The sequence below is a fragment of the Varanus komodoensis genome, unplaced genomic scaffold (assembly GCF_004798865.1).
Source record: "Varanus komodoensis strain SLA01 unplaced genomic scaffold, ASM479886v1 scaffold2, whole genome shotgun sequence".
NCBI classification, from domain to species: Eukaryota; Metazoa; Chordata; class Lepidosauria; order Squamata; family Varanidae; genus Varanus; species Varanus komodoensis.
In genome coordinates, this window is record NW_025335568.1 from 23273164 (window position 1) to 23292849 (window position 19686).

The 19686-nt window shown below is 42.3% G+C and overlaps 1 protein-coding gene across 2 annotated transcripts; it reads right to left on the bottom strand.

The window, feature by feature from the left end:
* Positions 1-522: 522 nt before the first annotated feature.
* On the bottom strand, positions 523-16903 carry LOC123023111 (complement factor I-like). 2 transcript variants are annotated; one of them, XM_044429511.1, is made up of 14 exons: positions 16845-16903; positions 15805-15964; positions 15388-15643; positions 13678-13828; positions 12255-12424; positions 11711-11821; positions 10448-10558; positions 9611-9640; positions 9095-9127; positions 7780-7883; positions 6562-6668; positions 4606-4883; positions 1974-2075; positions 523-813 (listed from the first exon to the last, which is right to left on the bottom strand). In XM_044429511.1, exons 2-14 carry the CDS (start codon positions 15862-15864, stop codon positions 599-601), a joined length of 1728 nt encoding a protein of 575 aa, XP_044285446.1. In that variant the 5' UTR covers positions 15865-15964; positions 16845-16903; the 3' UTR covers positions 523-598. The 2 variants fall into 2 exon arrangements, with proteins under 2 accessions (XP_044285446.1, XP_044285445.1); XM_044429510.1 differs by lacking the exon at positions 16845-16903 and adding an exon at positions 16417-16434.
* Positions 16904-19686: the final 2783 nt, after the last annotated feature.

Genomic DNA, 19686 nt, shown 5'->3' on the forward strand with positions numbered 1-19686 from the left:
AGGGGTAAGTTCAGCCTGTTCTCAGTGTGGTTGCAGTGGCCTTGAAGGAGCAGGTATGCTGCTTGCACATGCTCATTGCTTTCCCTGAATTTTCAGATGGCACTTTTTGCCATTCTTTGGGCTACTCTGCTAGGTGTGACCCTATCTAGGAGAATCACACTTAGCCCCCATTATTCATGCCTTGATAACTTCCAGTTGGGATTATTGCAGTGCACTCTATAAATCGCCTCTGGTTCAGAAAGTGGTATCCAGATTCTTGTCTGGTACCTAGATATTATAGCAGAAGATATACCACTTCGTTCAGGTTAGCCACCTAATCATTTCTGAATTCAATTGAAAGTGCTGCTAATATCTTCAACCATTTATTTTTGCAATAGTTTGATCTCCATACATTATCGTATCAATCTTGTTTACCACTTTGTGTTTCCACTGATAGAAAAGATGAGTAAAAAATTAAAAAGCATATTGAAATCAAATCAAAACAGTGGGGCTTAAAATGGTTAAATAACCATTGGGATGGGCTCAATCTTCTAGCCAACTTTTATTTTGCTTTGCTAGGACAAGAAAAAACAAGAACCATGTACTTAAACCACAAGAATCACACATTATGCCGTGAAATCACAGAGAAGCCAGTATGATGGCCAATCCAGTCAAAATAATTGGCCACCTTTATGTAAATACTAGGGTGTCCTCGTTTACCACAACGTTCTCTGCTTACAATGCCCCAAACATATCCAATGTTTCTAGAGTCAAAACATATTAAGGGTCCCCCTGAGTCACCTTGACAGGCATCTACAGAGCCATCATGAGTACCTGAAAGGAGAAGAACAGAATAAATTTCTTAGATGTGCTGCTTTTGGTACTAAGCAGTGTACCTTCTCCTCCCTCCCCTCTTAAAGTAAATGTGAGTCCAGTTTTAAACTGTTGTAAAAACAGTCACTGATGTTGACTAATGAACATATTTTGTAGAAAAGCCCAGGTAGGGCTGGAGAGGAATTTGGTTCGGTTGAATTTCAAAGCAAAGTTCTCTGATCTGCACTCAGACTTAATCTGAAGATTGGCTGTGTCCCTACTTTGCATTCAAGTCTCCTTCCCCATTTTGAAACAAGGTGCATCAAGGGCTGTGTCTGTTCTTTACAAAAACTAACCACCTGAAGCCCTGGGCATGGAAAAGGCACACAGGAGCAGTGCACCAGATCTCTTTGATTGCCCTGAATCTCAGAAAGTCTTCAGGCTGGGTGATCTGCGCTGCTGCCAAAACAAGCCCAAAGAGTGGATAAATGGCCAGGTCTTAGCTGGGCACCAAAATGAAATGGGCATCAGTGCTAGCAAGGCCTCTATGCTGAAAAGACATTCCACAGCCAAGAAAGGCCTCCTGCATGTTGTCATATAATGCAGGGCTCCCAGTGATAGGACACCAATCCTAACATCACTTACCTAATCTCTTGACCTGCCCTGGATGGGGTTGTGCTCACACCCACACATACCTTTAGAGCAAGCTTGGAGGGCCATTAGTTCTTCTGACTGCCATCCACAGTATAGCATATTTTTCCCAGCTTAAACCTTCAGGTGATTTGGGGGGCTATGATGAATGGGGGTAAATAACTGAAAGGGAATTTGATTTGAATCTGTATGAGAAATTAATGAGGGGTAAATCAACCTAAGAACTATAATGATAGAGTGGGTTGCAATTTAATTGAAGAATTTGCAGTAATTGAAAGTATTTTGTTAAAGATATTTGCTTCATTATGGGGAGCCCATTTTGAGGGTAGATTTCAGTACCATGGATAGTTCCCATAAAGCTCAGAATAAAAACTGCAATGGATAAGGTGCCCCAATGACATAGGAGTAGCCAGACTCCCATGATTACACTCTTAAACATTTTTACTGCCATGTATTTCAAAATTTTTGTTGGATCATCTTAATATGAATGATACTGTCTCATGTATTTCTGTTTTGAAGTTCCTTCTCACCTGCACATTCCATTCCTTCAAAAAACCGTTCTCTGTAGATGTCAGAACAATTTCCCATCAAAGAAACATACCCCCACTTGAGGTTGAATTGTCTTCTAGAACCTAAAGAAGAAATGAATGTATCTGTTTAGACCCCCAAACATAATTTATCAATTGTTCACATACAATGAATCTTCTTGCAGGAATTGTCCCACTTCAGGCTTACTGCATGATGCCCTAAGGACAATTAATTAACAATTAATTTGGAATGAAACTCAACCTATTTCAATTGCAATTGGAATAATCTGATGGTTTTTCTATCTGATGAGAGCTAACAAGGGGAAAATAATACATTGGAGAGGCCGAACTTTTAAAAACCATTTATAACAACTTCTAATGCTATCAATGAAGCAGCTGATCTCATAGGTTCATTTCTTTATTTCATGGCATGGGAAACTGAGGTAACACGATTGCCCTTGACCTTGGTTAGGGGTCCCCATGCTTTCTCAATGGCAGGTGCATTAGGAATTTTGAGAGAATGTTGTGGGCAATGACCAAATGACGGGCATGGATGACTGTGCCCATTCATAAAATGCCTTGCATAGCAAGCATTGCCAGTCAAAAAGATATATATTTCTCAGAAAATAATTTGTTAAAGTACTTTACTCTAAGGCAGAAGTGGGAGTCTGAGCTTTAAAACACAAGACCATTCTTTCAGATCCAAATAAAGATGGTACTAGACTTTGCAGCCCACCGCTTCTAAGTTGATTTAAAAAAAAACCCTTATGAAATAAATGAAAATCAAATGGGGCAAAGAGGCAGGGGGGCACAAGAGGCGTTGAGTGGGAGCACTTTGTGGCCCAAAGGCAGCCTATTGGAACCCCAAATTTAGATGAGGTTTGTCCGATCTCTCTGAGGGGTGGGAGAGTACTCTTGCAGTTGCAAAAGCACGCAAAAGCAAGCTTGGGGGTCGGCTAAAAGCCCTGCCCCCTCCCGCTAAGGCAGAAAAGGCATCTGTTAGAAGGGGTGGTTCCTATCTCAACCACAATCCTATGAATATTCACTGGTGCTTATTCCCAAGTACATGGTTTCAGGATTACTGATTTAGAATACATTCCTCTGGGTGGTGTTTTACAGTGCTGTCTTACTCCAAGATGCCTGTAAGCCCCCAAACCTGGGGTTGCAGACATCTTGTGGAAGGCAGGAGGGGGATGGAGTTGAAGGTTGTTTCCATGCTCTTCCCTACCCCCTGCAGAGCACGAGACAGTTGATTTTGGCCAACAAAGGACATTTAACTCGGTGCTTTACCAAGGCTGCTGCTTCCATTTTCTTTGCAGGAGGAAGAGTGCATCCACTCGGTAAGCTTTTCCTTCTCTGACTTCCTCTATAGTTCTATGTATTCCATTACCCAACACAAGATGGTGCTGTGGTATAGAGTGGAATTGGGAATATGTGTGAACTTTGGGATAGCAAATCATGGGAATGTATAGGACAGTGGTGGTGAACTTTTAGAGACCAAGAGCCCAAACTGCAACCCAAAACTCACTTATTTTTCACAAAGTGCCAACACTGCAATAAAATCTGAATACCAAGGTTTTAGTTTAGGAAAGAACAACTCACAGCTAGTCCAAGCAAATATATATATATATATATATATATATATGGCAGCGCACTGAACGGCCATGGAAAACCTCGGACGAGTCATGGCTAATGAGTCGCGGCTCGTGATGTCATCACCTGGCGGCACTACTCCTTTCCGAGCATGTGCATGGCCCCTGTGTCCGCTGTTATCCAATGCTCGGCTGCTGGGCAATGCTGGGTGACATGGCTCGCGTGCCAACAGAGAGGGCTCTGCATACCGGCTCTGGCATGCGTGCCATAGGTTTGCCACCACTCTCCTAACCCTACCCGGGTGCAATCCCCTAACCCCACTATAGGGGTAAAAGACCATTGAAAAGAGAGTGATTTTGAAAAAGCCTTCCTTGAGTAGCTTTTTCTGCAAAGTTCAACATATTCCAACCATCAAAATCATACCAGGACATCTTGTTTTTCTGACCCTAACCCAGTGATGGTGAACCTTTTGGAGACCGAGTGCCCAAACTGCAATCCAAACCCCACTTATTTATCACAAAGTGCCAACATTGCGATCAAACCTGAAAACTGAGGTTTTAGTTCAGAAAAAACAACTCATAGCCAGACCATATCCTTGGCAGCCACTGATCGGCCATGCAAAAGCTTGGACGAGTCACGGCTAATGAGTCGTGGCTTGTGACGCCAGCACTTGGGACCGCTACTCCTTTGCAAGCATGCTCATGGCCCCTATGTGCACTGTTACCCGATGTTCAGCTGCTGGGGAGAAATGGTATGACTGAATGGTATGATAAGACTACTTCTCTGCTCTAAAGGATGCAACCCTCTGCAAGACTAGACAGAAAAACTAAATGGGCACACTTTTAGGCCTATTTCTGCCTGAGTGTGCATAAGATTAAGCCTTAAGCACCTCAGGCAGAACCACAGTAATAGAAAGAAATCATAAAGAGCTCAACTGAAGCTTGGCAAACTACCAAGCTCAATGACCTGGTGGAGGAAAGTTCAAGAGAAATATAGTCATTCAGAGAATGAAAAAGTAAACCACTTAGTAAGTTTTCATTACCTTCATCCAACCCCCAGCCAGCCACTTGGCACCGGTGGCCATCTTTGAACATGTATTTTGACCAGGGGACGCACAGTGGGACAAGACCAGGTGAAGAACAGGCAAAATGTATGCGCTTTTCTACCATCTTCAGCAAAGCAATGCCATTTTCACTTGTTTCAGAATTATAGTTTTCATGGATAATAATTTTATCTATAGGATATGTATCGATTTGACCAGTCATAATGACTGCACTTAGCAGTCCTGTATATATTCTATATGTCTTCAAATGGCTTTGTCTGGAAAAGAAACATGTTTTAAAGAGTACAGTCGAAAATGCACTTTTTGACTCATGATGAATTCCCTACTAAATCCATTAGTTGTATAGTATATCTAGAGGAACATGTATTGTTAAAGTAATAACCCTCTATGATTCCCAGAGTGTTCTGAAATGAATTAGGTGGGAAGAGCTTATGCATGGAAGAGCACTGACAATAATACATTTCTGTCTACCACCTCAAAAATCCATTCAACATAGGACAACAAATAGTCTAGAAGCCTGTGATGTATTCATTTTGCACATTCAGGTAGATTCTAATATATGGCAATGCTTGAAAACAGGATTGCCCACATGCATATTTAAGGTGGTGTAGCCATCGCAGCACTATTATGCTCTGGATCAGCTTTCCTAAATCTCTCCTAGACTGTTGGGCAGAGCTACTGACTCACAAATTTTCATAGTTCTCTATTTACCCCCATCTTTATTCATTGTATGGCTATATCAGCATTCAAAAACACTTTCACATGTTAAAATCTATCTGCATGAGCAAAAGTAATATGCAAGAGCAAAAGGTTCCTGCACTATTCCATGTACTTTGTTGACCTGTCAGTCAAGAAAGACGTTAATCTAGACCAGGGGTTGGCAACCTTTAACACTCAAAGAGCCATTTGGACCCATTTCCCACAAAAAAGAAAACACCAGGAGCCGCAAAACCCTTTTGACATCTAACATGAACATAACACTGCATATATTGTTTTTTACCTTAATGCTGTGTTTATCTTCATTATGATTTAGCTGCAGCTCTTGTTCAGTCACTAAAAACTGTTATTTTTAATCTTACATTATAAACTAGTAGGACTCCTTTCATATATTTTGAATAGGAGAACAGCTTCCTGAACAAAGTCAGTGCTAAAGGGCTGCATGCATTAAACAGCAAACCCCATAAGTTCGTCAGCAGTAAACGCAAATGAATCTACCCAAGTATCATTAAACGTTTGGTTTTCTTCAGAACTTTTCTCCGATTTATCCAAGCGCTGTGCTGGCATGGGCCGCGAAGCAACGGAGCCGCAGCAGAGGCATTCAAGAGCCACATGTGGCTCTGGAGCCGTGGGTTGCCGACCCCTGATCTAGTCCTTTATGATCTTCTCTGCATGCATTTCTCTTGAAGACACATTTGTTCACACAGGTTTTTCTTAAGCTGCAAGGGACTCTGTTTCTATCCTGCTTTATTGCTATTGTTGAAAAGTTTTTAACTCAACCACTACTGTGTGACTGGGATCCTAACTTTTCTGGGATGTAGATAACAGAGACTGCACATCACCTATAAGAAAGTTTTTGAGGCAGATTTAAAGGCCCTACAAGGCCACTGTGCTCCGCTTCTTGATGCAAGAGAAGTCTACCAGCAAACTGTTCATTTCATTTTCATTTCATTTATCGATTCATATCCTGCCTTTTTCCTACAAAGGGCTCAAGGCAGCTTGCATTATTCTCCTCCTCTATCTTATCCCCACAACAACAACCCTGTGGGGTAGGTTGGGCTGAGAGTCTGTGACTGGCCCAAAGTCACCCAGTTGGCTCCATGGCTGAGCGGGGACTAGAACCCGGATCGTCTGAGTCCCAGTCCCATGCTCTTAACCACTACACCACACTGGGCAACTTGGACAAAACCATCTTCAAAACTCTCTCAAGCCACTTACCTAATACAGTGTGCAGCAGTCAAAACCCAACAGCCCCCAATATAAACTCCACCACAGTTGATTCTTCCTGTTTGGTCTCTGATTGCTACTTGCCATGGAAATTCACCCTGATTAAAAAGGAAGATAATATCTCTTCTTGTGTTTGCATTTTATTTATTTATTTATATGAGTATTTCTATGCCGTCCCATCGCATAGCCTCAGGATGGCTTACATAAATTAGAAGAATAAAATAAAACATAATAAAAATAAAATCCAGATCCACCCTAGCTGCAGATTAAAACCTATATAGCTGATGTTAAAAGTTATTAAAATACTGTTGAAATAAAAAGGTCTTAGCCTGGCACCAAAAACAAATAACAACGGCGCCAGGCGGACCTCTCTGGGGAGCGCATTCCATAGGTGGGGCGCCACCACAGAGAAAGCCCTCCTCCGGGTACTTTGCCTCCTAATGTCTTTCATGGAGGGTTCCCAGAGGAGGGCCTCTGCTGCCGATCTCAGGGGGCGGGAGGCCAAATACAGAAGAAGGCGTCCCTTTAGGTATCCAGGTCCCAAGCCGTTAAGGGCTTTGTAGGTAATAACCAGCACCTTGAATTGAGCCCGGACTTCGATGGGAAGCCAGTGAAGCTGGTAGAGGACTGGGATTATATGAGAGTAACGCCCAGTTCCCATCAGCAACCTGGCAGCTCTATTTTGCACCATCTGAAGTATCCGGACTGTCTTCAAGGGCAGCCCCACATAGAGCACGTTACAGAAATCCAACCGGGAAGTAACCAATGCATGTGTCACTGTCACTAGGTAATCATCCTTCAATGATAAATGTAACCTCCCAATATTATGTATATATAATTACTTATTTATGTATTTAGTTGATTTCTACCCCAATGTTTGTCAACAAAAACATTTCTCAAGGTCTCTAACAACAGAACCAAGCTTAGCACACAAACTTAATTTAAATGATTGTAAAAAAAATAAATAAATAGCAAGCACTATTAAAAATGCAACAGTAAAAAAACCAAACCAAACCAAACCAAACTGCCACTCAACCCAATAGAATCCTTTCTCTTCTTTACTTTTTATTTTTCTTTCCTTCTTTCTTGCTGCATCTTCATATTTCACCACACCTTACTCAGCTCTTGTACCCACTGTCACAGTTACTGCTTGACTACAAAATACAGAAAAGACAGCCCCGCTGTTTCAATAAATTTCAGTAACCTTACCATTTGTGCATTAATTCCACCTACAATTCGCTTCCGTCGAGAAACTCTGCTATTTGCAACACCACAGTGTAGTTGGGGTAATAACATTTTGATCTTTTTTCTCTCTTTAATAAAATAGATAAGCAATATCATATTTATTTGTTATTCAGCAGTATTTAAGAGTCACTTATAATAAAGAAATTCAAAGCAATTTACAAAATCAAGTCAATATACAGGGGACAAGAGTACATTTCTGGTGATGCATGCTAACATATGTATTAGCATATGCTAACATGGAGGCGTGCAAAAACTAGAAGGGTTGCTGCCTGCCTAATTTGTAGTGGAATGGAGTTTCAGTGCATTTGCAATCTACTCAGCATTTTAAAAGAAATTGCTTTATTCTTATATATGTCTGATTTTGAAAAGGAAAAGCAAGAAGTAATGTTAAGAAAACAATCCCGTGGTCATGGGTGAGTATTCCAGGGACTTTAGGATGGCTTGGGAAACCTTTTGAAGTTGGAGATTTTTGAAGCTTTTTGACTTTGGAAGAGATCTGACCCCTACTATCTCAAAGCCAGCATGCAGGGAACAGCACTGTTTGCAAAAAAGTGGCGATCCTCTAGGCAGAAAGGGGAGAAAAGCAGAGAAGTCAGCTTATGATTTATCCTGAGCTCCTTCTAGCTTCCTCTCCTCTTTCCCCCAAAGCATCGTCATGAAATGGGCTGAAAAGTCCATCTAGGAAAAAGGAAGGAGTTTGCAGGAGAAGGGAGGTAAAGGTTGCCCTCTGAACCTCCTGCCGTTGTGGCTTCAGCCTGGAAAGGTACAGGAATCTTGAAAGCCTGTGAGTTTCCGAGTATCTGAGCGGCAGGTAACCCAAGATCCTCTTCAAGCATGCTTAGGATGTTAAATGCAAACTGAGAAAAATCCAGAGCTTCTGTTGCACCCTTTCGTCCAATGATTATTGACTTTACATACTGTTTATCAGGTAAAAACAAGTTCCCATACAAGTTCTGGCAATTTAGTGTACGAGTCATCAGAGAGAATACACAACAGCATTGTGAAAGTCACTGGCAGCACTCAGGCAATTGTTCCATATGAAGGGCTTGCAGTGCAGAATGGCCTTCAACACGTGTATTTTTACAATCTAGTTAGTTACTGCACACTTAATGATAGCAATTCCCAGTACGCAAAGAAGACTTTAAAATGAGATGTTTGTAGGGGACAGGATAGAAAAGCTTTTAATAAATAAATAGTCACAGGACTGGGCTCATTTTGTGTTCCTGGAAGCTATCTAAGCAGGTCTCATCATATTTACTCCATGATACAGTGTATTTACCTTCATCCATGGACTCAGAAGCTTGTGCTCTTTCTGCGGTGAAAAAAAAAAAACCCAAGTGTTTACAGCTTATTTAAATTCTTGCAATTGAAACTATAGATTCAAGACTCTGGTCCCTGTAGCTTGGGCTTTAGTGGTGTAGATGACATATATTTCCATGTGGAGAAAAGCTGTTTCCTTCATAATTTCTGCATAACACATCTGCTGCTAATGACAAGAGCCAACTCAGCCATGCTTAGATGATTCTCCCGGCCCCCAGCACAGAGGAAAAACTCTGAGGCCCACTAAGAGACTTTACCCTTTCAAAAGAAAATAATGCTTCTGAAATTCCTTCTGCCCAACAAGCAAGAAGCTGAGGAAGCTTTGATGGAATGAAACCTCGGAAGTCAAGAGTACACCATCATCTGGGCTCCTTAATAATCAGCAGGGCATTATTAAGCAGGAGACTTTTAAGACGATCACTTTGAAAGATGAGTGATAAAACTAAGAGAGCAATAAAGAAACATAGAATATTACCTCTTGCATTTCCCTCTGCTTTTTTATCACCTATGTAAAATGAACACACATTTGCATAAAAATAAATCACTCATAAGGTAAGTATGGTTGACACATAAAACTACCAAATGACACTGGATTGTGAGCAAGTTTGCCTTGCTCTATATGTATTCTTATTGCAGGAAAATTTCCTTGCTTATACTACTGAGAAGCTAAAAGAATAATTTAAAACTAACACTAACAGAACTTTGAAAAATAATGATTCGTTATGGGTTCGAACTTCAAATTAGAGGTAGATAAGAGGCTGTGAATTTCTGCATCATCATATTGAATGGGGATGTGCTGCTGTGGCTATTGCTTCTATTACTACTATTACTGGGTTTGAAAAACTTCTTCGTCTTTCATTATAAGGCTTAAGGTTTTGATTTTAAAAATTGTTCAGGGAGTAAAGCACATGGGGTATATCCTTTGCACATCCCACTGAAATGTGCGTTGATGTTTTGCTTGAGCTGTACTAAATCTTTTCCCCACTGCTACAGCCACTTGGATGGTACACCTTGCATTTCTAACAAGAATGAAAAGCCAGTTGGAAACTTTATGTCTGTAACTGGCTTGCAAACCCAAATTGTCAATGGTTAGATTAGAACATGCATATCTTCCACAGATTGTAAGACAGGTGCACTATGTTATGATACTCTTTGTGGAAATCTAAGTTGTGTGAAGACTTCCATTGTGTGCTAGACTCAGAAGCCATTCCAATTTTAGTTAGCCAGAAGGTTGAAATGTCCAAATCCATTTTCACAGGGTGAAAATGACTGCCTGAATCCAGCCATAGATAACCACAAAGCCTATGCTTACACAATTGCTGACTTTCATCTTCTCCTGTTAGGCAATCGATTTCGTTGTTACAGAGGTACTCCTTGGGAATACACACATCTGACTTGCAGTGGAAGCTGCCTGCCCTGCATGCTATTGGAAAGAGATTTAAAAAACAAGAGTGCATCAGTAGGACAAGATTATACCAAACACTCAGTATATCTCATTCAAGGAAAACAATCTATGCATTGCAACTGGAAACTCTATATATTCTTATTGGGAATATCAACTTTGTGCATGTGTCTACATGCATGTGTGTGTGTTAAGTTGCATATGATAACCTCCTTGCAATATTGACTGCTGAGATGGATAATTAATATCTGATGTGTTTCAAGAAACATGACATCTTTTCATATGTCCTCCTCAAGGGAACATAAACTGACTGTTGATCTTGATTCCCACCACTCACAAGTGGAAGGGGGTGTGATTTTTGCCCATTTCTCCTTGCTGTATCACCTGGAATGCTTTCCCCATGTGTGCCAAAGGACTGGGAGACATTCCATAACAGCACAAGAGGTAGCAGAATAGATATTGTGGGGAGTCAATGAAGTTTTCCACCTTTCTTACTAAAGAAAAAGGACTCTGAAAGATTTGATGGTCTTCTCTCCAGGGGAAGGATTCCTTCCCTGAATTAATGGAACACCAATTAGGATACCCTCTATAAATAAGCATTTGTCTGAGAGTCAAAAGTGTTTGAAGCATCTTTAAAAATCATTCAATAGTATAGAACTGAGCACAACACAGCAAGCAACCTGGCATAGTTACCATGGTTCACAGTCTTTTAAATCATGATCTGCTTGATCAAGGAGTTTCTACATTATCCTGGTTTACATCCTTCCTGCTCGGTCCTCCCACTATTGGCACATATTCCATTAGCCACTGTGCCTGAAACCCAATCCTGAGATGCATCATCCCCTGCCTATATCATGTGCTTCTTCTTCATTAGTTCATATATAGAGGGTGGATGACTGGACTGGTTTCTGCAGTTGCCACTCTTTCTAGAAGACTCTGGTAGTTGCATGCCAGGAGCATGGACACTATGAGCTTGGGTTCAGAAAACACATGGAGAAACCACAGAACAAATGGTTGGTTCTTTTCATGGTTTCTAAAGACCAAACTCATCATGGTGAAATACAGTAAATGGGTTCAGATCCCACGACAGATCGAAAAAGAAAAAACCACACGGTTTGTCGTGGGGTCTGAATCCAGCCAATGTACAAATAAGAAGGATCCAGCCTAGTGTACCTCTGCAGCAGACTTCATCACTTAAGTCTCCACAGTCATCGATCCCATTGCATGTTTTCTCTGAAGGGATACATTTTCCATTGACACAAAAGAATTCTCCAGGGGAGCACACTGTCAGTGAGGATGAAAAACAATATTTTGGTAAAAACACTGTGCTACAGAAAAAGGAATAGAAAGGAAGATGCCTTACAATGAGTCAGACCAGTGGAGCAGGCAGCCCAGCACTGTTGATACTGACTGGAAGAAGCTCTCCAGGATTTTAGGCAGAAGTTGGTTGGGCGGCCAACCCTCTACAAACAGAGCATCACCTGTGCGACTGCAGTATGGCCTTTCGCTTCTCTTTGCTTCCCTTAATCCTGTCATTACTCCCCAAGATTGTCTTCACAGGATATTTTCACTCTAGATTTCAGTGAATAGCAACAGTGACCCAAAGACATGGGACTCTGATGATCTTATCTGGAGGCAGCTTATCTCTTGCCCAACTATAGAGCCAGATGTTCAGCCCAGAGTTATTAAGCAGACACACGACACACAGTGTACGAACCTCTGTGGTGTTCGTGGCACACCACCTTAGCCAGCTTCTCATTCCTTGGGACCAGTCGAATTACAGCACATTCAGCCAGGCTGGTCTCTGTCCCCCTGCAATTCGCTGACAGGCATTCCAGCGTCCGTGAAACACCATCTGGTTCCACCAGCTCTGTGGAATCAGCCCCTCTGTCCAAAGCAACCCAAAACCGCACAGTACATTATCACTGCCCTGAACACCAGCAATCTTCCCTACATCTGACTCCTCCCTCCCGCCACCAAGGAGAAAGGGCTCTTTTGAACAAATGCCCCAGGCTATATTCTGGGAGCAGAGTGAATCACAGAGAGCAGCTCTGAGGACTGACTTTCCATAATTAATTGCAGGTACTGATTCCGTCCTGCTGACAACAATGTGGAGCAGTCTTCCCCAACCTGGTACATTCCAGATACTTTGGACTACAACTCCCAGCATTCCTGAGCTACCGGGGACCGAAAGATACAAGGCACTGAACCAGAGGTTCACAGCCCTGAGAGTCCTCAAATGACAGTGAGAGCAAGTGGTGATGTTTTCCATTATCTTTCCTAGAAAATACTAGCAGAAACTAGCAATTCCTAGCAACGCTCCACTAGCGTCCACCATCTTCACTGGCCTACAGTTTCTCTGGGTCTCATGAGATACACATCACGGCCACCACATGGTAAGTGAGGGGTCAAGAATGTGTGGAGGCTGAGTGACCAGGGGGCGACGATGGTCAAGTGCTGGGAAAGTAACGGTTCAAGGCTCTTTTCTGGCTTTTACAGTATTTATACAGAGATAGTTGGGCTACAAAGTGTACCAAAGAACTTGCATAAACACTCTTAAAGAACAAAAAATGAGCTGGAGAGACCAAATCACCAGGTTTTCACAGGAGGGAGGACCTTATCTCACACTGGCCTTCCCACCACCCATGTAATTGATCAAATCTGCATTTGAACTATTTGTAGCCACCACCTAGTTAAATAGACAGAAACTGAGAAGGTGATGGATGTGAGCAGGGAGGGAGAACAACTGGGTAGTAGGAATAGTTCATTTTCTATCTTCTAAAATAATTCTTTACCCAGTTTGTTGACCTGCCCAGCATACTGGTCTACCTCTGTAAGAAGTTGGTGGTGGAGGGTGGAGGAGGAGGAGGGATGGAAAAGTGGAGCTGAACTGCATGGGCCTTTCCTGCTGCCTTGTAAAGGTAGTGGGGAGAGAGTGAATGACCAGGGCAATGGGAGCGTGGGCTGGTCAGCAAAGAGCCAAAGCAGCGGGGGCCTCCACAGGGCATCTTGCCCATGTTCCCCTCAATCCTGGCAGCACCCCGGAAATAAGTTAGGGAAGCTGCTAGACTCTGGCAGCCTCCTTTAAATATCACATGGCTTATGATTTCAGGTTCTCCATTCTGTCCAGAGCCTCTTACTCTGGAAAACCAAGATTTCTGCAGGCCACGTTTGCTTCTTTCATGCCCCATCCACGTCCACAATAAAAGATCTTCTGCCCATGATTAATTTCAGCTTCAACAATTCCTTCGGATGATGTATTCCCAGAGGCCAACGATAAATGGAAACTGTCTAGAAGACAAAACAAATTCTGCTGACATTTACATCACTTCAGTTATATGCTAATGATACTAAATGCACTGCAGCCCAGATACCTCAGGAGACATGGAACAATTGCATAGTAGCGGAATTTCAGCCCAGATGGCCTAGTGTGTTTAGATTGCAATCCTATATCCATTTACCTGGGAGTAAGCCCCATTCAACTCAGGGGGAGTTACCTCTGAGTAGGCATCCTGTTATTGATTTGTATTATGTCTTAGGCATTGGATAGGATCTGCTGTGTATGCTTCTATTTAAACCTGCAAAAAGTCAAAGCCAAGAGCCATAACAGGTGCTGTCCAAACATAGGTGATGCAGTCCCTGAATGTGCTTGCGGCCATGCAGCATAGCCCAGAGCAACACATGTGCTGCATAACTCGCATTTATGCAATGTTCTTTTATCTCGCATTATACCCACTTCCCTGTGGCCAGGGTCTTTTTATTATATCTACTGATTACAAGTTCTGTTCAACAAGGAACCTGCCTAATAGTAATTGAAATGTCCCTGTTTGCAGGTTCTCCATGTATTATTGCTTTGTGTTGATTAGATTGTGGGATTATTAATGCTTAAATTCTAATTGGCCCTGTAGCTATGGAGAGCTGGTGGGGGCTTAACCATAATTGCAGAGGAGAAAAAATACTAATCAACGCTTCCTCACAGGTGGAAGAAAAACTGTAGAGAAGTTTATTCCCATAGCTTGGGTCAACTGGTAGCAATTAAATGGGCCAAATGGGCGATGACCAAGTGTTGGAATCAGAAAGTATCAGATGGGCTTATGAACCATCTAGCACATCTCCCTGCTCAGGCATAGGATCCCTGAAAATAACAGCTGGTCTGACTACAGTAGACAGGCTCATAGTATCACTGGGTTTTAGCACAATGCTGGCAAAATCAGAGGTCTAAAAATACATGGGACAGTTATTCTGAAAGCAACATCATGGTGTGAATGAAGAAAAATGCCATCTGGGTACTCCACAAAGGTGCGTGGACAGCAGATTGTAATTCCAGAGAGATGTACTAGTGTAGATGCACGCACCCAGAATTCCTGGTAGGCACAGTTAATGCCACACTGTTCTGGTTTCCTTTCTACGTAATCCAGATGTGTAGTTTATTTAATCCATAGCTGGTTGCCCTATCATGGGCTTGTCCTCTTAAAGCCATTCACATTGGTGATCATCACTACTTCCAGAAGCAGTGAATTCCATAGTTTAACTGTGTGTTATCTGAAGAAGCATTTCCCTTTATCTGTCCTAAATCTCCCATCCGTAAGCTTTATGGGATGACCCCAAGTTCTAGTATTATGGGAGAGAGAAAAAATGCCAAGAATCCACATTTTCTTTTTCTGGTTTGCTCATAGTTAACAAACCATGGTTTCTTAGCAGAGCTGCATTCACACAGAACAACAATGCAGAATTACACAACCCATACCATGAGTTAGCATTCTGGGCAAACTAGGCTAATGCCCCAACTACCCTTCCTTGCTCCTTCTCACAACCGATGAAGCAGAAAAGGAGATGTAACAAGTTAATACCTTGAGGGTTGCAGTTTCCTCTATTCATAAATTTTCCCCTGTTCCTTTGGCATTCTAAGCTCTTTAGTTGGCAGTAATTTTGGAAAGTCTTCTTGTCAGTGGAACAAACTGAGGTGCCATTTCTTGGGCACTGGTAGGGTATCTTACACATACAGGAACCACCCACACACCTCTGCCATGGCAGGCAAAAAACCTTCTCACAGGAATTCTGAGTATAGCTGTGCTTTAAACATTCTTCAATCAGGAATGTCTGTTGCTAGAAAAAGGAGTAACACATGACATAAACCAGATAAAATGGGAGGTTTTACAGCTCACATTTATGATAAAAACACATGTTTAAAAAATGAGGACAGGCTTAAGAATCCTACAAATAAAGTGTAGAAACTTACAAACATTTTATTTAAGCTGAAACCTTACCTTTTGTGCCAAAATAAGGGATAAGCATAAATTAAGCCCAAGCACTGATAATAGCTTCATGATGAAGAGTATTTGTCTGTGTATTAAGAGATTTTCTTTTCATATAATTTCCCTTGCATTCCTTTGCCTTTGACCTTTGCCTTTGTTAATTTTTAACTACCTGCAAATATGTTTAAAGAAGACATTTTACCACAAGAATTTCCACACAGATCAATGTTTCCTATGTTTCACTCTAAGTGAATGCTCCAGTTGCCCTTCAATATGGTTTGGATTCCTAGTTCCGAGGCTGGAGACAGTGATCTGACCTTCCAGATGGGAATCTGCACTCTGTGGTCCCTCCACTGTCCCCTGCTGCATCCACCTAGAAAGAATCACTCCAGCTCCCAACCTCAGAGAGAAGTTAAAGGGGGGTGTTTCGTGGCCTCCTCCCTCCCCTTCCAAAATGCATTTGACTGAAAATGCATGAACAAGAACACAGCATGAGAGAGAGGGGAGGTAAAGATAGCCTCTACCACTTCTCCCACACTGCACTGAATGCCCACAAGCCTCTGTGTTTGGAGCTGACAGGCTCCCTAAGAATGTTTCCAGGTGAAGCTTTTATTGCAGCTTTACCTTGTCTCAGGATATTATTGTCCACTTGCAACTTTCCAGTGTTTTTCCACAGCTTCATCTGTCCCCCTACCACACAAATTCCAAGTAGGTAGGAAGGACAGGATAGGGCCCCAGGCCTTCTGATTACTACTGCTAGAACCTCTTCATCACAAGTACCCCATATGTGTCCACCAGGCAGACGATTCCTAGGAAGACCAATTTCTTTCTCTTTGTGACTAGCCAGACTTTCTACTGCAGTCATTTTGTGGTGGCACTCATGGCAGCCTTTCAAACTTTCAAATGGGTCCAAAGGACCCAAAGTATTGCCTATCCTGAATACTTACTGTTTCATAAGTATATTAAAACACACGTAGGCACACCCCTTAAATATTATACATAAAAGTGTGTTCCTCTATCACCCCAATAATTTTTTCAAAAGACAACCTTACCTTTTGTCCCAAAATGTAAGAGAGCACAAGTGCAATAAACATAAACGCTGATAATAGTTTCACCATGAAGAATATTTTCATTGCCAAATCCCTCCTCCCCCAGCCTCCGATTTCTGTTCTTGGGTAATTTTTAACTACTAGCAAATATTTTTAAAAGATATTTTGAAATCAGTGCAAGAACTTCTATGGGTATTGAGGATTCTAAACGTTTAGAGGAGGTCTCCCTGTCTCAATTTTACTCCAATGGCAAGCAAGTAAGAAAAGTAAAGATGGAAAAAACTGAAAGATCCCAATAAAATCTACTGTTCTGTGCTAAACTTTCACATATCTTGTCTCTACAGTTTCACATTAGCTGATGGCTGCTTCTTCTATCTACTTCTTTGGAACAGTTGTAAAGCACAAATGATAACTGTTGGTGGTTCGCAAATTTAACTAATAGACATCTCAGATTTCAAGGTTCTGTTTGGCCAGTTACCAATTCCTTGGCAAATAGATTAAAGGGGGGGGGGGGGAGTACTGTGTGTTCAGCTGTGGGTGTGCCACTTTTGGGAACTACAGCTCAACATCACAAAAACTGGAACATTAAACAAACATATCAGATAAAGGGATAACAAAATACATTCCTAAAATCAAATCATTCAAATACATTCCTAAAATCAAAATCATTCAAATTAAAACAAGTAAAGACTATTTTATGTTGTTGGTTTGATTCGGATTGAGGTGCAAATTAACAGGCTGAAATTTCCTTTCCATGTAGCTCTGGGCAAAATGTCAACAATGCAGTGGTTTTACAGATCTAAATACAAAGTCGCCTTGAAAAGAAAGAAAGAGAGAGGTGGAGAAAGCTAGTGTGAACATACTGATTCTCCTGAAACTCTCAGTGACCTTTGATACCAACAGACACATTATCCTTTGGACTTGACTTGTAGGGCATTCTCTTTCTTGGATAGTCAGGACCACTTGGTACTGTGACATCTGGCCCTTGGGTGGAGGATGCAACACACACCATTCACTCAATATTCCCTTGTTCCCAAACTACTTTGTGGTGTTTTGTGAAGAGCCCATGGCTGTGTTCCAACCTAGCAGTGTTACAGCTGTTACCAGTAGGAGTGGCTTTAAAGCTTTCTCCCTCCTCCCCCCCTCCACTCATAACTTGCTCCTCCTCCTTTCCTTAGACTATATTTGTATAGGATTTTTGGGCAGGAAGAAACAAATTAGAAAAGCTACTGCAGGAAGAGGGCAGTGATGACAGTGGAGGTTGGAGAGCCTCCGAAAAGACCAGGGCGAGGGGCTGCTTTGTGGGACAGCACCATGCAAGAGTTAGTGAGACATGAAGGGAGAATGGGAGATGCCATCACCAGATAGCTGGTTGAAGGCAGGAACAAAGGAAGAGGAAGAGGCTGAAGAACCTCAGAAACAAGAAGGTGGTCCTAGAAGGAATGGTGCACATCCAGCCAGGCAGGCTTAGCTAAATTCTCATGAAACTGTTGGATATTTAGTTTGAAGTGGCACAAAAAGGGTCCTAATGGTCCGAGTCTTCAGACCATACAACTAGGAAAGTAGTGGCCCCTCTGTTACTGGAGGTATTCAGGCAGAAACTGGAAAGGCGTCTGTTGGGGATGCTTTAAAATGGAGTCCTGCTCCGAACCAAGTGTTGGACTTGATGGCCTAAATGCTACGTGGATGATTCTCAGCTGTACACCTCATTCCCAAGATATGATTCCCGAGAGGCAGAAGGAGGACTGAGGCCCTCTACCACTTGTCAAAAAATCTGACATGTTAAAAGGCCCCCATGAATGGCAGCAACATGACCAGAGGCCACACCCCTGCTGCCCAGGTGCATGAAGAACATCAGAAGGGGCTCTACAGGGGGGCCCTGATGGGGCCATGATCACGTTTCACATAGAGGACCTCTATAGATCTGCATGCATGCGGAGCCTTTTCTGACCTCCTCTGACTGTGCAAATGGCATGGGTTCAGCCTCGGGGTGCATTAGCAATGGAGCTGCCCCACCCAGCTTTACAACCCCACACACCATCTCAGCACATGGGAGGCGGGTCATCTGGACTTTTAGCAGAAGTGACAAATCAGGGTCTGATCTGCAGTTGACAGGAGTGATACACTGAAATGTAATCCAGGACAGACAAAGGCAAAGGGCCAGGAAATTTGTCAAACCACCATGTCCAGCCTGTTCTCAGTTTGGTTGCTCCATCCTGAAGAAGCAGGTATGCAGCATCTGAGCACTGCTTGTCCTGATTTCTTTTGTTGGCATTGATGGCTTTTTGCCAGCTGAATTTGGAATGAATAAAATACCTACATCCTGATCCGGAGAACACACACTTGGCCTCAGTTATTCATGTCCCTTTTACCTCAAAATTGAATTAGTACAATGCTCCCTTTGGGCTGATTTTAAAGGCTGAAAAGTTTCATTGGTTTGCAGTTTGGCATCCAGGTTACTATCTAAAATCCAGAGAACAGAGCTGTAACTCTGGTCTTACATCATTCCACTTGGCTGCTTATTTGTTTCTGAGCTCAACTTAAAGTGGTGGTTTTAACCTGTGATTTGGTATCCACTCAGAGAGTCATCTTGGCTAATGGGTTAGACACTTGGCGGGATAGAAACTTAATAAATAATGATGATGATGATGATGATGATGATGATAATAATAATCTAATTAGGGCTGGACCCAAGTTCACAGTCCTTGGTCTGCCAAAGTCCATAGACCAACAGTCCAACCCGCCCTCTCGGATTGAGTGGGGATAATAGAGAGCTTGCTGTAGCAGCTTCCTTCCTTCCTTAAAAATAAAATAGAATAGTCTGAGAGCAGCCAACTGGGCATGT